This window comes from Saccoglossus kowalevskii, unplaced genomic scaffold, assembly GCF_978046115.1.
Source record: "Saccoglossus kowalevskii unplaced genomic scaffold, keSacKowa6.1 SCAFFOLD_68, whole genome shotgun sequence".
NCBI classification, from domain to species: domain Eukaryota; kingdom Metazoa; phylum Hemichordata; class Enteropneusta; family Harrimaniidae; genus Saccoglossus; species Saccoglossus kowalevskii.
In genome coordinates, this window is record NW_028188628.1 from 306,856 (window position 1) to 332,588 (window position 25,733).

The 25,733-nt window shown below is 34.8% G+C and overlaps 1 protein-coding gene across 1 annotated transcript; it reads left to right on the forward strand.

Moving 5' to 3' along the window:
- The first annotated feature begins 8,079 nt into the window (after nt 1–8,079).
- On the forward strand, nt 8,080–16,160 carry LOC146726080 (uncharacterized). The gene is made up of 2 exons (XM_085496288.1): nt 8,080–8,094; nt 8,442–16,160. The coding sequence occupies exon 2, from the start codon at nt 8,442–8,444 to the stop codon at nt 16,158–16,160; it is 7,719 nt and encodes a 2,572-aa protein (XP_085352414.1). The 5' UTR covers nt 8,080–8,094.
- Nucleotides 16,161–25,733: the final 9,573 nt, after the last annotated feature.

Consider the following 25,733-nt stretch of genomic DNA (forward strand, 5'->3'; position numbering starts at 1 on the left):
AGGGACTACTTTTTGTGATGTGCGACCTGATAACTCACCATCAGGGCTCTTTACTTTGAGACATGAACAAGTCTGTTGAATGTAGTGCGGTTGAGATAAACATTGCGTTGTTTGTAGATGGGTTTTCGTTTGATAGGCATATTAATGTTTTTAGAAACTGACTGATCTTGTTTGATTCTAATATTTCGTGAAAATTGTTTGGGATTGTATGTTGAGATTTCATAAAAAGCAAACTATTCCGGTCAGAGCTGTGTATGAATTGTGCGTTACTGATGCATGATTTTTCTGCCATTGTTTTCAATGGGACAGTTTTGTCATGCACTCTACGGATACTGGTAGTAAAATTGTTTTTAACATACAAGTGCATAAAATACTTATCAAAGCGCGTGAATACACTGTGCCTTGTGAAATTGGTTGATTTTGAATGTACTACAACTTTCTATTTTGTTGTGGAAAGCAAGTTTTTGTGAAGCTTCTTGGAACTGTGGAATAAGCAGAATGTTTATCGCTCTTCTACACCATGAATATTATAGACTAGCAAGAGCGTGTGTCATTATCCTCTTTAATTGTTTCAAATAATACAGCCACAGACAGTGACTGTGAACTGACGTTTTCAAAAATTTACTGACGGGTCACTCGGTGCTACACGGATCACAGCATTGAAATCCCGTGCAACTGTATATTACGTACGCGTTGGGCATCTGTTGAATTTCATGACAGAAATAAGCTAAAGTTGTCACTTCATTAAGTAATGTACCATAAAAACTAAAAATTTGTACACCTAGTTATTTGCCGGGTTTCGGTATTTTATTAGCCTTTGCCGACGAAGTCTGCCAAAGGCTTATATTGGGTTCTGTCCGTCCGTCCGTCCGTTCATCTGTCTTTTACCTCTTATAACTTTGATATGCTCTGTCCAATTTTTTTCCAAGTTGGTGCAAATGTAATTCTCAATGCCATACATATGCACGCCAAATATTTTTTTGATTTGCCAAAGTTTCATTGTGTTTTTCTGTGATTTTAAACATTTTACTAGTACAAATGCCGAAATTTGCCGGAAAAATCAGAGTTTTAACGACATCTCGCAAGAGAACTGGCATACCGTATTGCGCATGCGCCAGTCTAACCGCTGAGGAAATCGGCGTCGATTTCGCCTGAGGATATTTTATTCTGGACTGTATCTTTCTTTGCACAAGGCTTATATAGATTAAATTCTACCTCAAAGGTAAGAAACTGTGCTTATGGTATTTATTATGAACTTTGATTTATCCATTTTTTGTCCTGACTTTAGTGAGAAACTAGCGATCTCACAGTGTCACACTTTGCCAGAAAAACAGTCCTGCTATTAGTTCAAGAACTGGTTATTTAGGAGGCTTGGGAATAACGTTTGGTATATGAAATACTGGGATAATAAAAACATAAAAGTTTAGAACACGCTGATCGTGATTCTGTTATGTACGATTGCTATTTCCGGTGTTCATTGGCAACTGCTAGCAGATTGAAACTTGGTTCCGTGACGACATATTAGACTAGAATTATCGAGAAAACACGAGTCAAGTTCGGCCAACCGTGACTGCTTGAAAGCAATGATGAAATTGAATATCAATGAATATATCATCGCTTTTAAATTACCTTTGAAGTAAATATGATACCCGAGTGCGTTACTACACTCGTGACCGGAACCTCCATGCTCCATGCGGTGTTGAAGTTTATCGGTAAATCGAACCTCTGTCAACAGAGACACATTTTCCCAATTAGCAATTTATTTTGGTACTGAAGTCAGGGTGGCAATTTCAATGTTTAGCTACCATAATTTATCTCCATTATGAGCAGGAAAATAAATTACGGACCTCGATTGAGATGGATTTAATGGCGGCCATGTTTTTAAGGGATATGTGACATAATATTAGGGAGGGGGTCAAATTCACGTAATCCTCTATTTTAATGATATTGACTTAATAGTCTTAATTTTTTTTTTCAAAACTGGATATTATTTCATATATTATTTTAATACAACTACAATATGTTAATTAGTATGCAAATTAGCAGCCAATCTGAGACGATGCAATCCAGTTCAACGGAAATTTGACATACACTTAGGTTACATGATCACTACCTCTGCTGATTAGTTTTTTATGCACTTCTATCTGCTTTTATTTTGAATGAATTTTTCTCAATAGTTCTTTTTTATTTCTTTTGATAGCTTGGGACCCATTTGGTTCAGCTCAAGTGAAATTTTCGGCCAAGTACTCTGGCTTTTTGCACATTCTTAATATTTTATTTTTGCAGAATCCCGTGAATATTAATTGATTTGACAACTTTGTAGAGTGGAAACAGACTGTTGAATTAGTTCATCCTAGACTTTGGTAGAACATGTTTAAAATAGTACAGTGTGAACTGCAATTTCTTTCTGGCTGGTATAAATTTATTAAGTAATATTTTTTAATTAAATCTTACAGCCAATGGGAGCACATATGCTACAACCTCTGCTTACTTTAGACTAAATGTTTTGTTTTGGTTTTTTTTCAGGTGCAGAGCCAGATTTTTTTCTCAGAAAGCAAAGGCACTGGAACTACATGTATTACGAAAACATACCGGTACTATTCACTGCGTGTCTGACAATTGTATAAAGTTTTGCAGTTCCTCTTTTTAGCTCTGCTGTTGACTTTGGTGAGCGGAGCTTATCATATGAGTGATTGTCCGTCGTTTGTGTCAATGTTTTACTTTTTCGACTTCTTCTTGAAAACTACAAGCCTGAATGCTTTGATACTTGGTGTATATGTACCTTAGGTAGACCTCTCTCAGATTTGTTCATTTCATGATGATATCTTCAATTCTCTAATTTTGGTGAGAATTTTTGTCATTTTTGGTAAAAAGTGATATTTTCAACTTCTTATTAAAAATCGCAAGTCTAATTGCGTTGATATTACATATATAGGTACTACATGTGAACCTCTCTCAGATTTGTTCATTTTGTAATGATATCTTCAATTCTCTAATTTTGGTGAATATTTTTGTAATTTTTGGTAAAAAGTGATATTTTTGACTTCTTGTTGAAAACCGCAAGTCCAATTGCTTTGATATATTATACATATTGGTACTACATGTGGACCTCTCTCAGATTTGTTCATTTTCTAATGATATCTTCTGTTCTTTAATTGTCATATGCATTCCTAACAGCGGAGCTATCTCAGCCGACAGGCTGCTTGTTTTTACTTTGAGAAGTTCTGTCAACCAAAGCATAAATATGTGTTTGTCTGTACATAAAATTTCACACGATTTGTTAATATTAATGTATGATAATAAAAACTTGATAATATTTTTCTGGATTTTTGCACTTTATTTGTATCATTGTCGTATGAGAAGTAATCTTGTCCTTATTAGAGATATTGAAACTAATCCAGGGCCACAAACTAGTTTATCCAAACAGACACAACACTGACTCTACATATTTGCAGATCTAATTTGTATACCTCCTTGTCATTTTACCTGTTGTACTGGTTTGGTGCTATCTGGTTTCCTTGCTGAGAATAATGCTGACCTGGATGTAGAGTGCTATAAACTTGAAAATGCCATAGAAATCACGTTTGCCAATTTATGTCCATGCAACTTTAGAATGACAACTAGCAAAGGCAGTGTCATTCATGACTTGTTTACCTCCAAATTTTTGACTCCACTAAAAATTGCCGACTCATTCTTATTCGAAAATTGCGACTGGTTTTGGTTTTCCCCCAAACGAATAAAAAAAAAACGATGTGAGTGTCCAAACGGAACTTTCCCCGAAGGCATGAATCCGGGGTTTCTGATTGACTGAGAGATTTTTATTTTATTGGAAAGTATATTCTGAACGAAGTTCCAAATAAAAACGAACACAACACACATCTTCTACATAAAAGCAAATGATCATGGTTGCAAAATCCGGTCATGCTGCGTTTCTGAATTGTTGATTATTACTCAGTAGTGATTATAATAATGTACACAAAATAAATTTGTTGAATTGTTATGAAATACAAATAAAAGTCAACTTAGTTTCATCATGGAGGTACCTCCATGGTTTCATCGTAAGCGAATGATTCTGGTCTCATATAAACGTTTGATGCTGTAAGATATCCGCCATGTTCTCTTAGGTCAAATAGGTCAAATCGATAATTAACCAATCAAAAAGCTTGATGATGCCAAAGTGTTCAAATTTCCATAGCTTATTTAAATATGTTAATGTAGTACGATCTTTTGGCTTGGATTTTGATAGGAATACATGATTTTTTTTTTAAATCAAAAAATTAGTTGCTTTTTAAAAATAAACTGGGCATTTGAAGAATAATTTAACATTGTTTACAGTGATTACAGCTCATTGTCGAAGCGAAGCTTACCTGTTCACGCTAGTCACGATAAAAATCATACTCTTGAATAGACATCAATGACTACTGTAAAACTTAGACTGTATTTTAGCCGTCATCAATGATTGAAATGTCTGAAAAATGACGCCAAAATACACCTTAAAGGTCCCATTTTATTTTCTTAAATCCCATTTTATTTTTTAATCTGAGGGCGAATTTACGGCAGAATCTGGTCCCTCAAATAAGGGACACGTTAGCTTTGATTCTAACCGGATACATTGCACTGGGTTTGCTAAACTTCCATGTATCTTTTGTTCAATGGATACCTGTACTTCGAACATTCGCAAGTTTTTCTTGGTGGTGCGAGACAGCTTTGTCTTTTGACCTATTAGTTTTGTGCTGACCTCTTCTCCGCGTCTTGGTGTTTTGTTTTCCTTGTTATAATACTTACTGATTGATGACTTTGTTTTGATTTTGAGTTGTTTAGCCTACAACTCGGCCACGATCTTTGCTTTTACCGTGAAGTTTATGTCAATTTAACGGACGTTGCATTTTTTAAAAACTAACGAAACACACTGTCTATCTTCCCCACTTTTTTCATTTGCTGATTTCTATTCTGGAAAATTCGACCGTCCGAAAATACACCTTAATTTTGACTCTAAAAACATGTCACATTACCAACAAAAATTATTTAAAATTGGTTGAAATTTTGGAGTTTTTATGGTAGTTCCATGATTAAACTGATTCACGAAAGACAAAGCAGTTAGAACATGCTACTGATTTCATTTAGAGCTAAAAAAAAAAGCCTTGAGAATTGCACTGATCATGAAACTAAACATCATGTACTGATGAAACAAACGAATGTTGACTCCTTGTACCTACATTTAACCTTTGGTAGAATGCGGTTTATTAGTTCACCAGTGTTCCCTCTAAGCCTTATTTTCGCTCAATTTTATCGAAATGTCCTACTTTTGATTCGGTGAAACTAAAAAGTACAATGGAAATGTTTCATTCGCTCAATGGAGGCGAGCAGCTCTTGTCAACTTTTGTCACCATCCGCAAAAATAGTTCCGTTTACAGTCTGCTCTTCCTTGCATGAAATGTTCATAAAAATTGTCAAATCTTTTTATCTGGTAATAAAAGTAATGTAACATATTGTCTGATGGCTCACAATTATAAAGAAAGAAATTAGTGAACATTTGCATGGTCTTTTGATTTTTAATCTTATGGTGTTCATGGTTTCCTGAGTGAATCAGAAATCATTGATTATTTTTGACAATTTATGACTTCAGTAATATTAGATAATTATTGGTTTTACCCCAAGTGACACCTTACATTCCATTGTTTAGTGATAGTCAGTTACATGTGTTTTTATGTCAGTGTATTCTTGTGTAAATAAATAACTGTATTTTTGTATACATGTAGAAACTTGGTCAGTTGGGTGGAGAAATGTTTCAGTTGTCTTGAATTTTCAAAGTTGAATTTGATGTGTATTTACTAAATACATTTTCGTTTTGTTTATGTATTTTTACTAAATTCAATTTGTTTCCTGTGAATGGTTTAATCAAACTTGGATACCAAATGAATACTCAGCGTCGAGATGCCTCTGCCAACTCTTGTTTTGATATCTCACTGGTCATATGAGACTATTGTAAGATTAAATTGCTTCTATTATGGGTGGATGCAAATTTCTGCAAGTGTTTTTACTTGCCCTGATGGAACTATTACTTGGAGTCATCATAAATAGTTGAGGTCTGTTGTGTATCGTTTGTTGAGAACTCGGTATGTTATATAATGTCATATCTATATTCAAATACATGTGTGTACCAACCCTCTATTTAGTTTATGTGATTGTATTCTTACTAAGTTTTTGATTATCTTGTTCTGTTGAGTGTTTTTTTATAAAAAAAATTCATCAACAATTTTTCTGAGCAAGCCATAATTAGTCCTCTGTTTGAAAATGTATTGATCTTTGCTCTGGGTTTCTGGTTATGTGTATCTGAAGCAATTGCTAAAACACTAGCAGCCATAATATTTCTCAAATTTTCTAAATTCTGATACTTAAATTTGTCTACAATCGCTACTTGCAGATGTTCTGGGTGACAAACTTTATATGGTAATCATGTGTTCTGGGTAACAGGCTGCATGTGATTTTTTTGAATAAAAAATGACTGTTTTGTTTCATTCATTTTCATGCCAATTTCTGATTCTGTTCACAACTATACTCTACAATCAAATTCATTGGTGGTCATTTTCATTAAAATTGTAACATCATAGTTTGTAACATGGCTCAAACAGTTTTTCATAGATGATTGGAGGCACTACACGTTTTATGTACACTTTCAGTCATAATTAATTGGAAATTCACATGTAATACCTGCAAGTAATATCAGACACCTATGTATCAACATATCAACATGTATGTTCACATCCATGCAAGGCAAACAAGTCCATGTCCATGTACACTGTTGGTGTACATGCACCTGTTTGTTTACATTGGTGTAAACAAAAGCTAGTATATCACATGTCAACATACATGTTTACATCAATGCAAGGCAGGCTTCTACATGTACACTGTTGGTGTACATGCATCTGTTGTGTCTTGCATTGGTGTAAACAAATACATATCTATCACATGTCAACATACATGTTTACATCCATGCAAGCCAGGCTTCTACATGTACACTGTTGGTGTGCATGCTTGCATTGGTGTAAATAAATCATGTGTATCACATGTCTACATTCATGTTTACATCCATGGAAGACAGGCTTCTACATGTACACTGTTGGTGTGCATGCTTGCATTGGTGTAAATAAATCCATATCTATCACATGTCTACATACATGTTTACATCCATGGAAGACAGGCTTCTACATGTACACTGTTGGTGTGCATGCTTGCATTGGTGTAAATAAATCCATGTGTATCACATGTCTACATACATGTTTACATCCATGGAAGACAGGCTTCTACATGTACACTGTTGGTGTGCATGGCTTGCATTGGTGTAAATAAATCCATATCTATCACATGTCAACATACATGTTTACATCCATGCAAGCCAGGCTTCTACATGTACACTGTTGGTGTGCATGGCTTGCATTGGTGTAAATAAATCCATATCTATCACATGTCAACATACATGTTTACATCCATGCAAGCCAGGCTTCTACATGTACACTGTTGGTGTGCATGCTTGCATTGGTGTAAATAAATCCATGTGTATCACACGTCTACATACATGTTTACATCCATGGAAGACAGGCTTTTACATGTACACTGTTGGTGTGCATGCTTGCATTGGTGTAAATAAATCCATGTGTATCACATGTCTACATACATGTTTACATCCATGGAAGACAGGCTTCTACATGTACACTGTTGGTGTACATGTACCTGTTTGGCTTGCATTGGTGTAAACAAATACATATGTATCACATGTCAACATACATGTTTACATCCATGCAAGACAGGCTTCTACATGTACACTGTTGGTGTGCATGTACCTGTTTGGCTTGCATTGGTGTAAACAAATACTATTAATATTTGCATAGATATTTGTATACATGTCAATAATCATATTAGTTTATACATGTACGTGTAGTATAAGCTAATGCAGCAGAAATGCTGTTTAAATAATATTGTGTAGGACTGGGCATTGCTGACTCTTAGGCAGTTATTAATGTAAAATCATTTCATTGAAGTATTAACTAATATTTATTTGCTTACTCTTTTTCAGATTACTCAATATACTCAAAGGTAAGCTTCAGTGACCGTGGAATTGCTCGAGCAGGACAATGTGTAGTTATAAGTATACAGTGACTATATTTAACATACACATGTACTTGGTTGTGTACACACATCTCATGACATCTACATGTATGTGCTAGCATGTAGTCATTTGTGTATTATGTAATCAGATATTTGTCTGGTTATCTGGTATACAGACACTACTTATTGAGCATACACATGTCATGGGGATGTTTGTACACAACTACTTCCTATATCTATGTGCTAGCATATAGACATTTTGTACATTTGTACAAGTAGTGAATGTAATATATATATATAATATATCTTATAATGGTGTCTTTTGTTTTTTTCAGATGCCTCGAAAGAAGAATTGGATGAAGAGTAAAGTGATGAAGATGGGCATAGCCCGGCGTAACAATTGTAACACTCGTAACTTGGACCTTGTCCAGCGTGACACAGAAAACTTGGACATTGTCCAGCGTGACACAGAAAACTTGGACATTGTCCAGCGTGACACAGCAAACCAAAATAATGTGGATAATACTGTCCTTCAAGAACAAAATAATGTTGAGATAACTGTTTTTCCGGGCAAAGAAAAAAATGAGAGCACTGTTCAACATGTATATGATGATGTATCAAATAGTGTAGAATTGGACCAATGTATGATGTCTGGAATCAGAAATGAGGATGCAATTTTAAATGGTTGTCAAACTGCACATAGAACAGATGAATACGAGTTGAATCCAACAGTTTCAGTTCAAGGTAGCTTTCATCAAGGTCATTCTCGATTTAAGAACAATTCTGGACTACAGTGTGTTGCAAATACCTTAATTTCTGTTATATTCAGTGCTAGAAAGAATGTTGGGTCATGGAATACAGCTGATCTTGATACAATACTTATAACTGGAAATGAATTGTATGGATTGTTGAAAAATTCTATAATGAATCAAAGAATGAATCTTGAGCGTCTTTTAGTGAACGAATTGCCAGAGGCTGTTTACTTATTTGATAGACAGTTTATATTGAATCGTGGACAATCTTTATGTGGTATCATAGGAAAAGTTGTCATTGAGACTGATATTGTGATGTCATTTGATAATGCATTAAATAAATCATTAACTGAATATAATGCTTGCTTTGTTATTTTTGGTGGTGCTGCTTTTTCTGTGATCAAGTATGAAAACATGTATTGGATATTTGACTCTCATTCAAGAGATTCCAAAGGTATGGTTACACCTAATGGTACAAGTGTAGTGCTTCCTTGCAAGAATGTGAGTGAAGTACACAAACATTGTTGTAATCTAGCAATTTCTATGCATGCAGTTGAGAATGTAGAATTTGAAGTTACAGGAATTAGTGTCAATGCTGAGAATAGTCTCGTGGCTCGTAATGAACTTGACATTGAAACTCTGTCTGAAGATGAAGTGCAGGTTGTTGCTAGTGAACAAACTTCATTGTTATATTGTCCATTAAGCTTAGAATTACGTAAAAGTTTGTGTGATGAACTGAATATTCACAATGAAGACACAACACGATATGTACACACTGGTTTGGATACTGAAATAGGTGCACCATGTAAAACTAAGACAATTAAGGAGGATGGCAATTGCTTTTTTAGAGCCTTGTCATATGCACTCTCTGGTACTGAAAACAATCACCGGAAAATAAGATTAGCCATTGTAAAACACCTGAAGGATAATCCTACAGCGTTTCTTTCCTGCCTAAGATCAGGCTATGAGTCTATTGATGATTATCTAGTTAGATCACGTATGAAGTATTTAACAACGTGGGCAACAGAAGTTGAAATACTTGTAGCTGCTGATTTGCTGAGAACAGATATTTATACATACACTCATGATAAATGGCTCAGGTATTCAAACCATCAGATTCACAAGAATGCCCGCAATTCTGGGAAGGCAATTTATTTGAAGCACTGCCTGGATATACACTATGAATTTGTTGAATGTGTTAAGCGACTAGGTGTTGAAACCTGTGGACATGTGCATAATGCGGGCACTAAATATTGTAGTATGGAGTTTGAATTACAAGATAAACAATGTAAAGGAACAAAAAGAAAGTATTCATCAAACAACAGTAAATTTGAAATGAAAGCAGCATACAAACAACAGAAAATTAAACAAAGTCTTTCATCAATCCTCTTACCAGAGCTTCTCACAGATAAAACAAAAACGGTTGAGCGAAATGTAGCTAAAAAAAGGAAAGCAGAAAAAGAGAAAGAACGTTATTACAATGATCCAGAGTATCGCGAGAAAAAAAAGAAACTAAGTATAGCAAAATATCAACAGTATTTGCACCACAGAGAAACTGTAAAAGCATACAGTTTTAAAAAGTATAGGGAAAATGAACATCATAGACAAGTAAAGAAAGCATGTAGTATTAAGAAATATGAAAATAACGAGCAGCACAGGGAAGCTGTAATGACTCGTAGTGTTACGAAGTATAAACAGGTTGAGCATCACAGAGAAGCTGTAAAGGCACAAAGCATTGAAAAGTATAAACAGATTGAGCATCACAGAGAAGCTGTAAAGGCACAAAGCATTGAAAAGTATAAACAGGATGAGCTTCACAGAGAAGCTGTAAAGGCACAAAGCATTGCAAAGTATACACAGAATGAGCAGCACAGAGAAGCTGTAAAAGCACAAAGCATTACAAAATATGATCAGAGTGAATTGCACAGGCAGAATGTTAAGGCTACAGTAACATTATCCAGAACACTAAGCAGAAATGAGAAGAAAAACATTGAATCTGTTATAAGTATGTTTAGAAATGAAGTTTCCCGTGGGCCAGAGCATGTTTGTTCAGTTTGCCACAGACTATTGTTCCGATATCAGGTTGTTCTATGTAAAAGAGAGGTGTATTCAACAAAAGAGAACAATGTAGCACGAGTTGCCGAAAAGTGTATCACAGAAGATTACCTTCATAGATGTACAAGTATGTGTATAGACAAGTGTGTTTACATAAAAACTGGCAAAACCGAGTTATGGATGTGTTTCACCTGTCATCGTAAAATTCTGAAAGGGAGAATGCCAGCTGAAGCTTCTGTAAACAATCTTCATTTACAACGTGTTCCACAGGAGTTAAAGTGTTTGAATTCTTTAGAACAGCATCTGATTGGTTTACATATCCCATTCATGAAAATGTTAGCTTTACCAAAAGGTGGTCAGAATGGTGTTCATGGACCTGTTGTATGTGTCCCATCTAGCATAAATAAGGCAACTTCTATTTTACCACGAAGTGGGTCAGATGACCAGATGATTCAAGTAAAATTGAAGAAAAAACTCACTTACAAAGGCCATTATCAGTACCAGTTTGTGAATGACTCCCATATCAAAAATGCTCTAGGCTATCTTCAGATAAATAATAAATGGTATAACAATATTGAATACAACACAGAGTGGACAAATCCATTATTGAAAATTGCTGAAGACAATGAAGCTTTATCTAATGAACAAGATAATTCATCAAATCTGACTGAGACTGAAAATATTGAATCACAATATGATGATGATCACGAGAAAGAACAACAGGGAATGTTTACTGATACATGTTTGCAACCTGTTGATATAGCACAAGATGTTCTTGATCAGCATTGTGGAAACATTTCTTGTGTTGCTCCTGCAGAAGGAAATTCTCCAGTCAAAATGTTGATGGATGAAAGTAATGAGGCAAAGTCATTCCCTGTATTGTATCCTACTGGGTCGCCAACTTTTCATGAGAAACGTGAAGAGAAAATTACACTGGCACGATATCTAAATACTCGTTTAATGAATGCAGATGGTAGATTTGCAAGGAATACAGACTACATATTTTATGCTCTGTATCTATCAGAGGTACAGCAAGTTGTCTCAAATGTATCAATTGCATTACGGAAAGGGTCTACTAAAGCATGTGGCAAAATAACAGCTTCAACTCTAATTGACACACAATCTCTCAAAGATATCTTGAAATATAATGAAGGTTATAAATTTCTGAAACCTATTCGTGGAACACCACCTTTTTGGCAAAGTACACAGAAAGATCTATTCGCAATGTTAAGACAGCTAGGAATACCAACATGGTTTTGCTCGTTTTCATCAGCAGACATGAGATGGCCTGAAATGATTGAGAGTATTCTTAACGAGAATGGAGATTATTCTGAAGCTGAAGATCTGGACTGGTCTGAAAAATGTGCCATATTGAGAAACAACCCTGTAACAGCTGCACGAATGTTTGAACATAGGTTTCATTGTTTTTTGAAACGGGTAATATTGTCACCTGCAGAGCCTATTGGTAAAATTGTAGATTATTTTTATCGAGTTGAGTTTCAACAACGTGGATCACCACATACACATTGTCTATTCTGGGTCAAAGATGCGCCAAAAATCGATAAAGATCAGGACCATGAAGTAACAGACTTTCTAGACAAATATGTAACCTGTGAAATACCATCCGCAGAACAGGATGAAGAGCTCTTTGATATTGTAAACAGTGTTCAGAAACACAGTGCGAGGCATTCTAAAACTTGTAGGAAACAAGGCACTACTTGTAGATTTAATTTCCCTCGTCCACCATCAGAAAAAACATTCATTGCTCGAATTGATGAATGCGAAACTAATGACCACAACTCAGAAAATGTAGAAAATGATTTAGTACAACCAGAATGTACAGATGACACAGAGTGTGAAGGAATGAACCAACGTGACACAGATCCAAAATCAATGACGAAAGATGATGCAAAGGAAATTCTCACAAAAATGTGGAAGGCACTATCAAAGACCGAAAATGCTTTTCTAACAGTTGATTCTTTGTTTAGCAGTATTGGTCTAACTCAAGAGCAATTTGAAAGGACATATAGTAGATTGACAAACAAAACAAGTGTAGTTCTAAGAAGGCAGACAAATGATGTTTGGGTCAACCAATACAATAAAGATCTTCTTCGATGTTGGAATGCGAATATGGATATACAATATGTTGTTGATGCGTATAGTTGCATAGTGTACATCATCTCTTATATTTCAAAAGCTGAGAAAGAAATGGGTTTGTTGTTACAGCATGCACAGACAGCGGCTTCTGAGGAAGGAAATGTAGATGCTAAAGTCGCAATGAAAAAGCTAGGAGGTGTATATCTTAACAACAGAGAGCTAGGTGCTCAAGAAGCAGTATACAGAGTGTGTAATTTAAAGTTGAAAGAGGGATCGAGAAAGGTACAGTTCATCCCTACTGGAGAAAATCCAGTTAAAATGAGTCTACCTCTTGAAATTCTTCAAAACAAATATAAAACTGGTAACCTTAACAATGATGATATCTGGATGACAAGCATGGTAGATCGATACAGGAACAGACCAATTGAAGAACTATTTGATAGCATGTGTCTTGCTACTTTTGTTTCTGAATACCGAGTTCTCTCAAAATCAGAGGTGTCAAATATGGGAAATACAAGGGAAAGAGTTATTGAACTTAACAATGAACTTGGTTATATGCTGAGGAGAACTCGAACTGAACCAGCAGTTATAAGATATGCAAGGTTTTCCCTCACTAAACACCCAGAGAAACATTACCAAAGTACTCTGCAACTTTTTCTGCCTTATCACACAGATGTTCAGTTGAAACCTGACTCATTCAATACTTATGAAGAATTCTACCTAACTGGTGCTGTCAAATGTGGGTGCCATGCAATTGAAACTGTGAAGAGTATTGTTGACAGAAACAGAGCAATGTTTGAGAAAGAAGCTGATGTGATTGATGCAGCAGAGAGATTACTTGAAAAACATCCTGCTTTGGAAGACGCATGGTCTCAAATTCACCCAGAATCTGAACTGGAGAGATTAGAATGTCTAGAAAAAGCAAAAGAAAATTCTTCATCCAATGAAGAAGAATCTGTCCAAAGTATGCCAGCAGATTTGATGGAAAAAGATGAGAATATTTGTTCTAGTGAAATATACCATCACTGTGGAATTTCAAGAGATGAAGCTAAACTACTGCTCAGGTCATTGAATGATAGGCAATGTGACATATTCTACACAGTGCGACAATGGTGCTTAAGTAAAGGTAATGGGATACATGTAGAACCTTTCCACATGTTTCTGAGTGGTGGAGCAGGAACTGGAAAATCTCATTTAATTAAGGCTATATACTATGAAGCTTCAAGAATACTTGCTCGTACAGTACCAAATCCTGATGATATATCTGTTCTGTTGACTGCCCCAACAGGTGTCGCCGCCTTTAATATAGATGCTTTGACAATACACAGTACTTTCGCTATAGCAGTTGATGCTAAATTACCATATCAACCACTTGGAGAAGAGAAAATAAACACAATACGTTCAAAGCTTGCCAATTTGCAGATTCTCATCATCGACGAAATTTCAATGGTAGACAAAAAACTACTTGCATATATTCATGGAAGACTTAGACAAATCAAACAAACAGGCGACTATTCACCATTTGGGAAGATTTCTGTGATTGCTGTAGGCGATTTTTATCAGTTACCACCAGTGAAAGGAAAAGCATTATATGTTGAAAATCAAGGTATCGACCTGTGGAATGATTATTTCTCCATTGCTGAACTAACATATGTAGTTAGACAGCAAGATTCAGAGTTTGCCGAAACTCTAAATAACATAAGAACAAGGAAGAAATCAGATGAATTGTTAATGAGTGATGTATACATGCTTCAGTGTCGTGAAACAGGTGAGGAATGTGATGGAATCCATATTTTTGCAACCAATAAAGAGGTTGATAAGTGTAATGTTGAAAAGCTTCATTTGTTATGTTCCAATCCCATATGCATTACAGCTCAAGACTTCAGCAGAAATCCTAAAAGTAAGAAGCTAGAGAAGAAAGACACACTGTTTGTCAAGGTCTACAATACAAATTTGGCGAAGACAATTAATTTAGCTGTTGGTGCACGTGTGATGTTAATGAGGAATATTGATGTAAGTGATGGTCTAGTGAATGGAGTTTTTGGAACAGTTTCCCATGTAAGTTTGAGTCCTGGTGAAAACTTTCCTTCAAAAATTTTTGTTGTGTTTGACAATAAGAAAGTTGGAACTAAACTGCGCAGTCGTTCAGAATCCTTCTCATCATTATCAGAAAACAGCACACCAATAGATTCTCAAGAAGACAGGGTGAATAATGGAGGAGGTATTAGACGTCAATTTCCATTAAAACTGGCCTGGGCATGCACAGTACACAAAGTACAAGGGCTAACAGTAGAAAAGGCAACAGTTTCATTAGACAAAATATTTTCACCTGGACAAGCATATGTGGCATTAAGCCGTGTAAAGACATTGAATGGACTGGTGATCAAAGAATTCAAAGAATCTGCTTTATATTGCAATGACAAGATCAAAGATGCGATGCTAAAAATGCCAAAGTTCATTACTTTGTCGGACAGCGGTTCAGACACAGATTGTTATTACAGATTTATGTTGCATAACGTCGAGGGCATATACTCTCACATTGAAGATCTGAAGTCTGATAAGCGATTCCTGAAATCAGACATTATTTGTTTGACTGAAACATGGTTGCCTAATGCAGATCCACCAAGCGCGTTGCAACTCGAAAATTTCAACTTTCACCACCAACCAAGGTCACTTTGTTATGATACATCTCACAAGATCACAGCCGAGTTAAAACAACAAGCTCATGGAGGAGTAGGAGTTTATTACAGTGTTAGATTAAAGTGTATTGAGTTCCTGGATCTGCCCATTTCTAATTTGGAATACTTGGCTTTCCATCTGAAAGATGCAAATTTAACAGTAGCTGTTGTATATAGACCTAGATCATATAAAGCTGATGTATTTAGAAGTAACCTGTTGACTTTAGTTACAGAGATGGATAAAATCCATGGCGGTACTATAATTATGGGTGATTTTAATGAAAATGTATTTGTCTCTTCAAGTGTGAGAAAACTAATGGAAGATAGAGGGTTTAAGCAATGTGTTACTGAGGCTACAACTCAAAGTGGAACATTAATAGACCATGTGTATGTTAAACGAACAAATTATATTAGTGCTGACGTCGTCCCAACACATTTTAGTTTTCATGATGCAATTTGTCTGAAGTTATAGCTATTCAGAACATCCCTCTTGACCTGCCTGACGTGACCATGGGTGTGAATGAAATCTTGAGGGACACACCCACCCTATAGAGTGTTCTCCCCAGGGGATATCAGATACCGACGATTCATATCCTCTAATCCTTGTCAAAATGTTATAGGTCATTACCATATCAACAAGAAAACAATATTAACAAATTAGCAGATATCCTATAGAAAATGTTGGGGAGAGCACTGCATAGGCCTTGGGAATAGCAGGGGCACCCACTTGGAGAAGTAAAGTTTTAACTCATCAACCGCTGGCCGCCATCTATACCATGCATTCTTGGTATTATTTTGGAAATTCAGCAGTCGACATGTTAATGCAGTTTTCCCCGTAAATCAACAGTAGCTGTGACCTTAAGCAATTTTAATTTTACTAACCTGATGCAAGTGAAAACAGTTTGTGGCCATCCTTGATGTCAAATTTTCATCACAGCTGAACAATCAGTGTCTTATGGCTCATTTGGAAGTAATGAGTATTTATGAGCTGAGAAATTGTGTTGTATTTGTATGAACATTATTATTATATCACAGTATGTGATGCAAAAATGCTGATGGTCACAGCTACTGATGCACCTTTATTCCAAATACATTTCTATTGGATCAAATATGTTATCTGTATCATAGCTGTAAACTTATAAAAATATATTTATCTTTTAAAGATTTATTTTCACAATGATTTGTAATGTAAATGTTTATAATTGGAACATCTTGAAATGTGTTTTTAACTTGTATTTAATTGTATTGTATTTAGTTAAAATGTACTGCACAATGCGTGTATGTATGTAGTGTTCAATTGTATTGACGCCTACAATCTTGTTTTGGAAATGATGCAAAAAATATTACAATGGGAAAATACAAAGAGTATTACAATGTGAAATATTACAGAAAATATTACTGAAAATGATTGTTGATGTTCAAAATCAAACATATTTTTTATTGTCGTGTGTTTCATACGTTGTCAATTCATTTATTATATTATATGTATCAAGTAATATGTACCTCTATTCGTATTATTTGCAAATACGACTGAAATATGATCGTTAGTTTTAGTTATTACACAGACTTTTTTTTAAATTGTGAAATTTCATGAAAGCAACAGTAGCTGCAACTACAAAAATGTCAGTATCAAATGTAATCAGTCCTTTAATAGTTTTGAATGTTAATAATTAGAATTATTATGTAACTATAAAATTACCACATAATATATTGTTCAAGTCCATTTATGTAGTGCGCAAAATAAATTGTACTGATAACTTTGATTACGTGTTATATAATTGATGCAGCTACGTTTGCTTTAAAGCTTAGAGTTAATTTTATAATATATATTTAAAGCACAAGTTTGAGAAATCCTTAGAACATAATGATCAAAATGCTCAACCAGTTATTGAACAGTCCCTAAAACTACACTCCTTCATCACCCTGTATCAGCATCTAAATTCAGGAGACAATATCAACATGTTTGGTATATCAATAAATACTACCTGATGGTCACACATTACAGTCACTTTTATAATAGAAGTGTATAATAGTCCTCTATTGGTGCTGTAACATACAATATTTATGTCACTACCGCAAGTCAGCTCGCTTAACTACTGGTTAGTAACTGGATACAGTTCACAGTCAACTCACATACTACAAGCAATGAACAATGCAGCATAGTGAATATTAGTTCCATTCCTAGCAATTGCCAACTACCAGGAATAATAGATGCAAGACCATGTAATAGCACCACTAGCAGTTGAAACAAACTACCAGTAATGTACAATACAACATATAGTCAATAGTAGTTGCACTACTATCAGGGAACTTTCGTACTACCAGTTATGGGAAATTCAAAGTAGTGAATATTAGTTGCACCACTAGTGCACCAGTCATCTCGCCTACTACCAGTGATACACACTGCAATGCAACATAGTCAATATTAATTCCATCGCTACAAGTCAACTTGTATACTACCAGTTTTGAACAATGTAACTTAATTTTGTTAATCTTAGTTGCCACTAGCAGTCAATTCTTGTTCTACCATGCAGTAATGGACAATAGAATAATGCTTGCTACCTAAAATACAATATAACCGACTATGCATGTTGCACGGTCTATGGAACAAAGCAGCATGTGTTGATGGCCAACATGTTAGTTGTTGCTGCTACTTTGTAACAATAATCTTGTTTTACTTATGATAATATACATATTTATATAAGTTTTTATCTGTTGTGTGACTGATCAACAAAGTGCAGATGCAAATTGTAAACAACGAAATATGTTTCTGTGCTTGCAACTGTGGTTGCAATGCCACAAACTAACATATAGTTAATGTGATATGTTCACTCGCTTAATCAATGTTGTATACAAGATGCTTGTTTTAGCCACAGGGGTCTCAGCTTGTCAGGATGTAATTCTAACGAAAGAGCTGTAATGGCATTGACTTTTTTCTAAATTATTATGACCATGTCATTATATTCCGGAAATTAATTTGGACTTTTCTAACTGATTGGGTGAGTAATACTTTTTGTATCCCGAATTTTGCAACAATTACCATTCATTTAGAAAAATTAAAATTGTCTATTGCACTTCAATAATATTTCTCTTGAGTATGGTTCTTTGAAATGCCAAGGGTATTGTGTTTTTTCTACATTCATGTATTAGATGACTGAATTGTAAAGAATGTATTTAAGAGGAATAAAGCCTAAGATGTAAACCTGGTGATTCTTCACATCATTGTTGTATTAAGTTATTTTCAACTTGATCACATTCGCTGCACGTGCCTATCTACTTAGCATGTCTTTATTTTAAAGCATGTTTATTTTTGTGTGGACCTGATAAGGTAAATTTCATAAATATGTCGGTATATGATTTGGGTTATTCCCAAATATTTCACAATGAATTTTATTCCTGAAAAATAAATCTCTAGTAATACGTCCCAGTGTCATACTGGTCTCACACTACTTCATGAGGTATTTCATGTCCACATCCCCTAAAAAAATTTACTGTAGCATAAAACCACACAATGTGCTGCTTTGAATTTCTTGAGTAAGGACCTAGAAAATCAGAGGAAACGATTTGATCAGACTGATGCAATGTCTGCATTGGCACATGATTACATTTAAGCAACATGGTTATGACATTACATTTCTAACATCTAGGGCAATTGGAGATATCCAGTTTTGAAACAAGTTAACTTGCGTCAAAATGTTTACTCAATTTTCTATGCATTGATGAGATAATACTTTGAGAAAGTTTGAGATTCAAATCAAATTTACATCAATATTTTCGCCCCAGATTGGCTAATCTGTTTACCAGAAGATCCAGCATGTGGTGCCATTAATATACTGCTAACAGAATTCCAACATATCCACAATTATGCAAATATGCATATGGTCATCTGATATTTCAAACATTTCACTTGTCATTTCCCGTTAATATAACACTGGTTGCATGTCCCTGCATGTCATCTGCATTAGTTCTTGAGATATTACAGATATGCATAATAATGAAGTCACATGACATTCCCCACCCCACCCTACTCCATCACCAATTTTATTGTTAATGACTATTTGTTCCCAGAATGAACTTTCAATTTAAAACACAAATTCCGAGTAGCATTTCCTGCATGATCATATAGTGATCATATTGGAGACCCTCCCCCTTCTAATGATGCATTTAAAAAAATAGTAAAAATAATACTTAAAATTATTTTTCTCCACGTTGGCTGAAGCTATTGAAGTCAAATCTGTTATATAAGCTCTCTACATATCGCCCTATATGATTGACTTGACAGATTTGCGATTCACTGCCTTCAATATAGCATTGGTTCCATGTTTGTACTTGCAATAGTGCCTGAGATATTAGTAAAATGCACATTTAATGAGCTATATGACCATATATGGTCATTGAAAAATTTAGCCATTTTTCTTGTACAATGCCTTCAATATGGCATTATTTTCATATCTCTAACTTCAATAGTGATCGAGATATTATAGATATGTATATTTAATGAGTTCTATGACCATATATAGTCATTGAACATTTTAGTCATTTCTTTTGTACAATGCCTTCAATATGGCGTTATTTTCATATCTCTAACTTCAATAGTGATCGAGATATTATAGATATGCATATTTAATGAGATCTTATAACCATATATAGTCATTGAACATTTTAGCCATTTCTTATTTCCAATCCCTTCAATATAGCATTGGTTCCATGTTTGTACTTGCAATAGTGCCTAAGATATTATGGATATGCATATTTAATGAGTTCTATGACCATATATGGTCAGTGAACATTTTAGCTATTTCTCTTGTCCAATGCCTTTAATATAGCATTGGTTCCATGTTTGTACTTGCAATAGTGCCTAAGATATTAGGGATATGCATATTTAATGAGTTCTATGACCATATATGGTCATTGAACATTTTAGCTATATCTCTTGTCCAATGCCTTCAATATAGCAATGGTTCTATGTTTGTACTTGTAATAGCACCTAAAATATTAGGGATATGCATATTTAATGAGTTCTATGACCATATATGGTCAACAAATATTTTGGCCAATTCTCTTGTCCATTGTCTTCAATATAACGTTAGTTCCATGTTTGTACATGGAATAGTACTTGAGATATTAGAAACTTGCATATTTAATGAGGTCACATGACCATATATGGTCATTTAATGTGTTAGTCACATGTCTTATTCCATAGCTTCAATATTGCACTGAGTGCATGGGCCTATCTGTGATAGTGCTTGAGATATTTCAAACAAAATGTACAGGGCCCTCCCCCCTTTCCCATGATGCTTTGCATGGTACAATAAAAAAATGTAAAAAAACATTCTAAAATCATTTTCTAAAAAAACGGCTCGTCGCCTGGAGAAACCGTTTGGAAAAATAAATACTATGGCACTTGATCTTTCAAAATATATGCAGGGTTAGTGAATTAGTCAAAAAATATGCAAATGAGATGCAAAACAAAATTTCTGAAAATTCTAGTAAAAAAAGTCACGTGACCGCTAAAGTTTTTTTTGATGATATTTTTAGCCCTTGTTCCACTGCTGCTGCCATAAAAAACTGGGAGCACTCAGACCCTCAGAAAGGTGTGCAATTCGGCATTGAAAATTTCGTCTTTAATCCAAGATGGCGGCCGAATGACGTCACATATCGAAAATCGGAAACTTTGACGTTTTAGAGAATTGCCTATAGATTATCTCTGTAAAGTAACAGGTCAAGTGGGTAACCCGTCTTCGAGAAGAAGAGTTTTAAAAAAACGGCAGAATAAGAATAATAATAATAAATATAGCTGCAAGCAGCGATTACCGGCTTTCGATGCTATGCCTGAGTTAGCGCTGAATTGCATTCATGCAAGAGAATTATGACATTACACTTCTGTAATATCTAGGGTAATGGAGACATGTACGGTGATTATTTTACTATATACTGTAGGCATATTGATCACAATGTATGTTGATTTAGTCACAGCATGGTGAACTGATTACACTATATGAATTATATGACCATATATGGTCATTGAACATGTTAGCAATTTATCTTGCTCAATGCCTTCAATATAGCATTGTCTCCATGTTTGTACTTTCAATATTGCATGAGATATTAGTAATATGCATATTTAATGAGTTCTATGACCATATATGGTCATTGAACATTTTAGCCATTTCTTGTGTACAATGCCTTCAATGTGGCGTTATTTTCATATCTCTAACTTCAATAGTGATTGAGATATTATAGATATGCAAATTTAATGAGTTCTATGACCATACATAGTCATTGAACATTTTAGCCATTTCTTATTTCCAATGCCTTCAATATAGCATTGGTTCCATGTTTGTACTTGCAACAGTGCCTAAGATATTAGGGATATGCATATGTAATGAGTTCTATGACCATATATGGTCATTGAACATTTTAGCTATTTCTATTGTCCAATGCCATTAATATAGCATTGGTTCCATGTTTGTACTTGCAATAGTGCCTAAGATATTAGGGATATGCATATTTAATGAGTTATATGACCATATATGGTCATTGAACATTTTAGCTATTTCTCTTGTCCAATGCCTTCAATATAGCAATAGTTCTATGTTTGTACTTGCAATAGCGCCTAACATATTATGGATATGCATATTTAATGAGTTATATGACCTAATATGGTCAACAAATATTTTGATCAATTCTCTTGTCCATTGCCTTCAATATAACGTTAGTTCCATGTTTGTACATGGAATAGTACTTGAGATATTAGAGATTTGCATATTTAATGAGGTCACATGACCATATATGGTCATTTAATGTGTTAGTCACATCACTTATTCCATAGCTTCAATATTGCACTGGTTGCATGTACCTATCTGTGATAGTGCTTGAGATATTTCAAACAGAATGTAGAGGGCCCTCCCCCCTTTCCCATGATGCTTTGCATGGTACAATAAAAAAAATGTGAAAAAACATTCTAAAATCATTTTCTAAAAAACGGCTCATCGCCTGGAGAAGCCGTTTGGAAAAATAAATACTATGGCACTTGATCTTTCAAAATATATGCAGGGTTAGTGAATTAGTCAAAAAATATGCAAATGAGATGCAAAACAAAATTTCTGAAAATTCTAGTAAAAAAAGTCACGTGACCGCTAAAGTTTTTTTTGATGATATTTTTAGCCTTTGTTCCACTGCTGCTACCATAAAAAACTGGGAGCACTCAGACCCTCAGAAAGGTGTGCAATTCGGCATTGAAAATTTCGTCTTTAATCCAAGATGGCGGCCGAATGACGTCACATATCGAAAATCGGAAACTTTGACGTTTTAGAGAATTGCCTATAGATTATCTCTGTAAAGTAACAGGTCAAGTGGGTAACCCGTCTTCGAGAAGAAGAGTTTTAAAAAAACGGCAGAATAAGAATAATAATAATAATAATAATAATAATAATAATAGTAATAATAATAAACTTTACAATTACAAAAGGCTTTCGATGCAGAAAAGCATCGAAAGCCTAATAATAAACATTACAATAACAAAAGGCTTTCGATGCTGAAATGCATCGAAAGCCTAATAATAAACATTACAATAACAAAAGGCTTTCGATGCTGAAATGCATCGAAAGCCTAATAATAATAAATATAGCTGCGTTGCAGCAATGTCGGGTTTCGAGCCCACTGACTTATTAGCAGCGTTTCAAAATCAGCATCATTGACAATAATATATTAAAGGAAATTGCATGGCCTTCATACTAAACATGTTACATGTTCCTGTCTGTAACAGTGCTTAAGGTATTACGATCTTGCATATTTAATGGTGTCCCATGACCATATATGGTCATCGGATGTTTTTGTCAGCTCTGTTGTGCAATAACTTCAATATTGCATTGGTTGCATGTTTCTATCTGTAACAGTGCTTGAGATATAACATTTATGCATATTTGATGAGGTCACATGACCATATGTGGTCATCACATTAGTTAGTAACATCTCTTGTTCCATAGATTCGATATTGCACTAGTTGCATGTTCCTGTCTGTAACAGTGCTTGAGTTATTACATTTATGCATATTTGATGAGGTCACATGACCATATATGGTCAACACATTAGTTATTCACATCTCTTGTCCCATAGCTTCGATATTGCACAGATTGCATATTATCGTCTGTAACAGTGCTTGAGTTATAACATTTATGCATATTTGATGAGGTCACATGACCAAATATGGTCATTGAATATGTTAGTCACTTCTGTTGTGCAATAACTTCAATATTGCACTGGTTACATGTTCCTGTCTGTAACAGTGCTTGAGTTATTACATTTATGCATATTTGATGAGGTCACATGACCATATATGGTCATCGCATTAGTTAGTCACATCTTTGTTCCATAGCTTCGATAATGCAGAGGTTGCAGGTCTCTATCTCTAACAGTGTTTGATATATTACATGTATGCATATTTAATGAAGTCACATGACCATATAAGGTCATCTGATATGTTAGTCACATCTCCTGTTTTATGTACTCAGTATTGCATTGGTTGCATGTTCCTATCTGTAACAGTGCTTGAGATATTGCTATTATGTCTATAAAATGAGGTCACGTGACTATATGAAAAAACAAAAAAATACGAAAAAAACATTCTAAAATCTTTTTCTAAAAAACGGCTTATCGCCTTGAATTCATATTTTGGAATTAAATACTATGTCATATGGTCTTTCAAACTTATTCAGGGTTAGTTGATTATTCGAAAATTATGCAAATGAGATGCAAAACAAAATTTAAAAAAATTCTAAAAAAAGAAGTCACGTGACCGCTAAAGTTTTTTTTAATAAAATTTGTAGCCCTTGTCCCACTGCTACTATCACAAAAAAATTGGAGCACTCAGACCCTCAGAAAGGTGCGCAATTCGGCATTGAAAATTTCGCCTTTAATCCAAGATGGCGGCCTGGTCATGTGACCTATGTGTCTGAACTTAGGATATGCACCAGATCTCATCCAGCTTTACCAATGTGGCAAATATGGAACTGATCGGTCCAACAGCATTGACATAAAGCGTGACCAAAAATTTAGGCGGAATCATAATAATAATAATAAATATAGCTGCGTTGCAGCAATGACGGGTTTCGAGCCCACTGACATATTAGCAGCGTGCCAAAATCAGCATCATTGACAATAATATATTAAAGGAAATTGCATGGCCTTCATACTAAACATGTTACATGTTCCTGTCTGAAACAGTGCTCAAGGTATTACAATCTTGCATGTTTAATAATGTCCCATGACCATATACGGTCATTGGATGTTTTTTCAGCTCTGTTGTGCAATAACTTCAATATTGCATTGGTTGCATGTTCCTATCTGTAACAGTGCTTGAGATATAACATTTGTGCATATTTGATGAGGTCACCTGACCATATATGGTCATCACATTAGTTAGTCACATCTCTTGTTCCATAGATTCGATATTGCACAGGTTGCATATTCCCGTCTGTAATAGTGCTTGAGTTATTACATTTATGCTTATTTGATGAGGTCACATGACCATATATGGTCAACGGATATGTTAGTCACTTCTGTTTTGCAATAGCTTCAATATTGCACAGGTTGCATATTCCCGTCTGTAATAGTGCTTGAGTTATTACATTTATGCTTATTTGATGAGGTCACATGACCATATATGGTCAACGGATATGTTAGTCACTTCTGTTGTGCAATAGCTTCAATATTGCACTGGTTTCATGTTTCTATCTGTAACAGTGCTTGAGATAATTCAATTATGCATATTTAATGAAGTCACATGACCATATATGGTCATCACATTAGTTAGTCATATCTCTTGTCACATAGCTTCGATATTGCATAGGTTGCATGTCTCTATCTGTGATTCTGCTTGAGATATTAAAATTATGCATATTTAATGATGTCACATGACCATATACTATTATCACATTAGTTACTCACATCTCATGTCCCACAGCTTCGATTTTGCACAGGTTGCATGTTCATGTCAGTAACAGTGCTTGAGATAATTCAATTATGCATATTTAATGAAGTCACA